Here is a 6,628-nt window from a genome sequence, read left to right on the forward strand (position 1 = left end):
TATGATATTTTAATATATCAAGTTTTAATAATCTATAGTATTATTATCATGTAATTAATTAATAAATTTATTTTTATTAAAATAATTAATTGGATATAATAATTGTGATAATTTTAGTAAAATAATATAATAATAAAAAGAATATTATATTTTATTAAGAAAATAATATAATAATAAAGATTTTTTTTTGTAACTTCTACTGCTAGTGCTGTGGTTAGAATTGAAAATAAATATATGGACATATTTGGTGTTGGTGTAACACCAAATTTGGTGATATGATTGGAGATGGCTTTTATATATAAATATATATATATAAAAAAAGATAAATTCCCACATGGTAACTGCTTTATTAAAATAAAGAAGAAAGAACTTGCTTGAGTTTCTTTCAATCACTTCTTTTATTTTAAAATAAATCCAATTATCCTCTCCTAATTAGGAAAGAAAATGGACAATATAAGCCTATAAAATAAGTGGTCTTTTGTGGTAGGTAAGAGGAGATGGTCAAATAATTTAGTGTTAGATGAATTGTCTAATTCACAAACTAAAGCCCTTTATTAATACTATTAAATTGGCCTCCATAATGTTTGCTATAAGATAACTCACAAGAAAGAAACATTAATATACTATATACTTTGTATGAATTAGTATTTTAATTTATATTACATGATGAAAAGAATGCAAAAGATGAAACAACCATGTCTTTTTCATCAAAATATTCCTTTCTTGAGCTAGCACCCTACCTTTTCAACAAACAAAAACTAATATTCCTTTGCCCCTTTTTTTTCTCTTTATTATAAGCATTAGTCTTAAACCTTAGTTTAATGATTAAGTACACAAGCATTATTATGAAAATATGAGATAATACTTGCTACATAAAAGTACCAAGAATTGTACATGTCATGCCTAAAATTGGGCAAGGATTGCATTCATACACCAGTGCCAACTACTCATCCATTCATATACATATCATCATAACAAGCTACCATCGTCTTATCTAAACCAAGGTCCTTCTTTACTCCCCTCAAAGGCCAGGTTCCTATTCAGTCTATTTCTTCTTCATAGTACAAGTCAGACTATACCCCATTTTATATTTTGACTAAAAACAAATAAAAATTTGAAGGATGTTAAACCAAAATTCTAATTATTTATTTTCCTGTGGTACCAAACAGCATTGGAATGAAAACTTTCTCAGTTATTTTCCATCTAAACAAACAAGTTCAGCTGCCAATTCTTCCACTAGTAAGCCAAAGATAGCATACTCAATCTCTACTGCTGTCTCTCCCACTTGCTCTTTGTTGTTCTTGGTCCAGCCTTGAAGCTCTCTGCTGTAATCTTGCTCTACCATCATGTCAATGGTGTTACATTGCACTTCTTTCCATGACTCGAACCTCTTGCACACTCTTTTCACCACCTCTTCGCTGCAGTCACTGGTGTTTTCTTCTCTCCTTTCCTCCAACATGATATCAGAAACTAATCTCTTCATGTGTCTCGGAATTCGTTGGACTTGATGAAGGCACGAGTTGCCAAGAACTTCACGAACGAAAACATCAACATCCGACTCATCATCTTCGCATTCTTCTTCATCATTGTTGATATCATAATTGTCATCATCATCTTCTTCTAACATTCTTTTCTCGAGTTCAATTGGATCTAACTCGGCCAATTTCTCGAATCTACGAAGCTTTTGCAGTAGCTGCAGCTTTGTTCCTGAAAATTCAATGACAAACCAACATCAACAAATATCATAGTAAGAAACCAATTAAAAGAACTAGATTAATTAAAGCCAAGTATGATGTGTCACAATTTATAAAGCTATCCAATGATTCTAAAGTCTAAGTAGGAACCAAACTTATGATAATGCAATAACCAACCAAACACTAACATTCCTGGTTTCAAAGCTCAGTAGGATCAATAATAAGCTGATATACTTTATCAATGAGCTTAAAATAAAGTCAGTTCGGGGTCCCTCAGAAAAGACTATGCCTCAAAAAAAGCCATAGAGAGAATTCACCTAATACCAAATTGTAAGGACCAACGTATTAAAAGGGAGCCTGTGACAATTAAGGGAGACCCCCCCCCCCCCCGGACACCAAAAGGGTGGGTCATGTTTGGAGTTATCACAGCTGCATTTTGTTCAAGTTTATTGAAAATACAAATAAAACACAGACAACCCCATTACGGACACTTAACAGTAATCCTATCCTAATGGAACCCACAAGGACAAAAATGGCTTGGAAGTTGATAAGAAGGAACAAATGACCGCATTGATCATGACATCAAATAGTAATTTAGTTTCTAATGCACATTAAATTTTCAACCACCCCCCAAAATTTGAAACTGAGAGCTCAGATGAGCATCGATAAGGGAGGACCACCCAACAAAACAATAGAAGATACAAAAATCAGAAAGAGTCGTAGGCATGTATAATTGATGACATACTCTGTACACTAGCATAGCTGCTTTCCATATCAAAAGCATTATCTACATCTTCATCTTCATCATCCTCATGACCATCATAGTCATCTTCAAATGGAGGGTCCAATACTGATACAGGACTAAACTGTTCTTTCTCCTCTTCTTCTTCTTCATCATCTTTTACTCTTTGGAACTCCTGGTTTTCAGACACGCATTTATTTTTCTCCTGTCAAAAAAAAAAAAGAAAACATTCAAAATTATTGTTAAGACATTGTATTTTGTACTAAAATAAATGTACTTAATATACAATATTAAAGCGTTTTGACCGAAAGCCAGATTCTTAATTAGCTACTCTTTTGACTTATTCATCGTAAAATTTACTTGGGATGTCGGGATATTGTACTAAGATCCAAAACAAAAAACAATAAAACAAGTTTTTTTTTGTCCTGTTTTAGAAAAGTAAATTGCATTACCAGAGGCAGAGCTGCAGAGAGAGAGAGAGAGACATTGTAAAAACAAAAGACTTGGTTTTTCTTTGATTATGAACATAAAAGAATGAAATTGAGATCTGAATTTGTACACGTAAACGTTTCAAAACTAATTTGGCTTATATAATACATATATATAACAAATATTTCATGCAAAGAAAAGAAAAAAGTTTAATGGAGCTATTAATGTGATTTTAGAAACGACGTTTTTGGCCAAATCTTCTAAGCGAGATTGTGTATGCCGACAGTTCAAATACGTCCAGTAAACCCAGTTGTATTAACTTGGGCTGTCACGGTTAAGTGGACCGAACCGAGTTGTGAATTAATTCGTCCATGAATACGTGTCAGTCAACAAGACTTTCAACAAAATTTCCTCTGTTTTTTCTTTTAACAGATAACGAGAAAGAAAGAAGAAAAATGAGAATACCAACCTCTTGTTTATGGCGGGAGGGAGATGGCGCCGGGGATGAAAATTCCGGCGTTCGGTGACCGGTAGAAGGGCTTCGGGTGAGAACGAAACGAAATGGGCTTTGACAGAAGTCGTTTTCATGGTCACAGAAAGAAAAATCAGTGGCACCATTACTTTCTCTCATGAGTTTGGTCAGAAAATCGATTTCATCCGAGTCCTCGCAGTGGCTACTGGTACTACTCGAGGTCTCTAAATCCAAAGACTTTTCCTCATTGCTCTCGGACCAAATAGCACTACTGGGTCGACCAGTACATGGACAAGAACCGCTATTCTCACAACCTGTCATGACCTGATCATCATCATCATCATCATCATCATGAGTATCACTAACTCTCTTCTCTTCCACAGTGACCTTTCTAAGAATGTCCTTCACCGAAGCTTTGACCTTAACCCCATTTCCCTCGATTTCTCGAGTCCTGTTCGACCGGTTCCGATGCGTTAGTCTCTTCAAAAACGATCCAAATAAGCCAAAGCCGTTCTTTTGCTTCTGGGTTTTGGTCTTTGAAGATGATAACGACGACGACGACGATGACTGTTTTTGGATCCTCAGAGCAGCATCAAGTAGCAGAGCCGCAGTTCTCGCCGGGATATGGAGAAAAATGGCATTTGAGTTTTTGCATGGGCTTTTGGCCGGAGATGGAAATTCGAAAAGTGGCGACTTTCTCAGGTCCGGTGAGTCATTTAAAGAGAAAAAACAAGCGTTTTTGCAGAATTTCCCGGGAAAGCTCCTGTTTTCCGAGATGGGTCTTCGTTTCTTGACCTGTAAATGGTTTCTGGGTTGAGCCTTTTTCAGCTGGGAACGTCTGTCAGAAATGTAGTTCTTGAGAACGAAGGGTTCCTGATCTTCTTTCAGTAGCTCGTTCAAGCACTTCTGAGCCATACTCATAAATAACTAAAAATCAAAACTTGATGAAAAATCTTCCCTTCAAAAGAGTACAAATTTCAAAACCATGAAAAGAGTTGAAGAGGTTTCAACTAAAAAAGTTTCAAATGAGAGAGAGAGAGAGAGAGAGAGAGAGAGAGAGAGGTTTTGAGGAGGGTAATAGGTGAAAAGTTGTGTACAAATAAGGAGAGAGGAGAAGAGGAGTGGGAGAAATTTTATTAAGTGGGGAAGGAATGAGGAGACTTCCTCGTTCAAATCTGGGAGGGTAAGGGGAGGTTAGAAAATCGAGGCAAAAAGAATGGTGATAATAAACAAATTATTTTAAGATAATATGTCTCACTACAGTTAAATCAAATTATATATTTTCTTTTTCCACTATACGAAATATATATATTTGATACAAATTGGTGTGATTGAGGTGGGTAACGAGAGTAAAGCTACTAATATTATCACTTGTACCACTGACGACAAAAAACCGGTCTAGAGAGTTCTTTCGCTACACGTATGGCTAGAGAAAGAGATAAATATATAAACGTATATAAAAATACACGATAAGATAAGACTAATAATGAGTGTTGAGTGTTACATAATTTTTGGAACATGGTATTTATTAATGTGGGTTTTGTGAGTAGAGTATTATTGTTACTACGGGTCAAAATGGGACATAATTAAGGTGATAGAGAATAGAGAATAGAGAGTGAGTGAATAATAACTAATGACAGTGTTTGTGTTTGTGTTTGTGTGTTATCATCACATGATTCTTGAGAAACGGTGGTGGCTAGCTGTAACAAAAGTGGAGGTTTCCTCGTAACCTCATTTCTTTCCCGATATGTTTTACATGTTTTCCATCAATTGGTAGTTGAATTTATTTATTAAAAAAAATCTTCGAAGGTTGAACCTTTCAATCACCGTTTTACTAATCCGTCAATGAAAGAATCCATCCCCATAAATTTTATCTTTGATCTTCAAAGTTCACAGCATATCATTGATATAACTTGGGAAAAAGAGTATCGAAACCTCAACATAATGAAGTGAAGGGGGAAGACATAAACAACTTCAACAACCACCACTAATTCGTGGAACAAAGAATACCACATGCGGTACAAATACACATATATATATATAAATATATAAATAAATATGTACAAATAGGTATTTGGGGATTTGATATCCCAATTTCCTACCACCCAACCTAAAGGTGTTACACCGCAACATATTTTTTTTAAATATATCATTTTTTATATATATAATTCAATTTTGTTATTTTAAAATTTAATTTTGTTCATGTTGTTTAAACTTTTGTTGTATTGTTAAAATTTTGATTCTCTTATTCAAGTTTAGCACAAAACTTTTATGTTTAAGTATCATGAATGTGGAATGTTGCTAAACTTTTTTAATGTGTGATTGTAAACCGCACAATAAAGTACAACATATTATGTTTTGGTACGATATAGTTTGAGGTCATCTGTAATGTGATTATGATTTGAAAAATGATTGAAATCACATATACAGTAAGGGTGATCAAAGATTTAAACTGATCTAATTATAAAAAATTTGATGTCCAATTACAATTAGATTAGATTTAAATTGAAAATTTGGATATTAATTGGAATAGATTGGATGATGGATGGCATTGTGAAAATCCAATTAAAAATCGATATGATCAAATCCAATGCAACATTTATTAAAATATATATTATAAATAATATTAAATATAAATACATTTAATTGTGTTAGTTTTTATTAGTTTTCATTTAGTAGATGTTATTATTATTGTTGTTTTCATGCTGTGCTAGAACTTTAGTTATTGGTTTGAGACTTGTTAGTTTTAAATATTAATAGTCATGTTGTAAACTTAATATTTCAATTGTAAACTCAATGTGTTAAGGACTTAATGTGGTAATTTTAAAGTCTTAATATAGTATTACTACTAAATATTGTTTAGTTTTTGTATGTTTTTTTATTTGTTAATCTCTTTAATTTTAAAATTCAAGTTAATTAAATGATGAAAAACTTATTAAAATAATGGATTCAGTGCAATTTCTTTTTTTGTTAAAGCCTGTAATAATCCACATCTCAATACTCAATCATAGCGTTAAAGAGTGGTAGTAGATTCAGTCCAATTGCAATTGATTGTAATTGGATTGGATTGAATGATTTTGAGGCTAAATTGAATGTGTATTTTAAATATCCAACCTTACGTTAGATTAGATTGATTAAAAATAAAATGATTGGATCAGATCGCTCAAGCACTCTTATATACTTTTAGTAGAGAGATATGATTTTATTATCCAAATTATAAATTTTAGAGATATTGGCGACATAAATACTTAAGTTAAAATTTCTGTTGCACTTAAATATACTTAATTTTTT

The 6,628-nt window shown here is 32.9% G+C and overlaps 1 protein-coding gene across 1 annotated transcript; it reads right to left on the reverse strand.

Moving 5' to 3' along the window:
- Nucleotides 1-897: 897 nt before the first annotated feature.
- On the reverse strand, nt 898-4,572 carry LOC133831299 (uncharacterized). Its single transcript, XM_062261546.1, has 3 exons — nt 3,335-4,572; nt 2,440-2,641; nt 898-1,707 (listed from the first exon to the last, which is right to left on the reverse strand). Exons 1-3 carry the CDS (start codon nt 4,256-4,258, stop codon nt 1,193-1,195), a joined length of 1,641 nt encoding a protein of 546 aa, XP_062117530.1. The 5' UTR covers nt 4,259-4,572; the 3' UTR covers nt 898-1,192.
- Nucleotides 4,573-6,628: the final 2,056 nt, after the last annotated feature.

The sequence above is a fragment of the Humulus lupulus genome, chromosome 4 (genome assembly GCF_963169125.1).
Source record: "Humulus lupulus chromosome 4, drHumLupu1.1, whole genome shotgun sequence".
Lineage (NCBI taxonomy): Eukaryota > Viridiplantae > Streptophyta > Magnoliopsida > Rosales > Cannabaceae > Humulus > Humulus lupulus.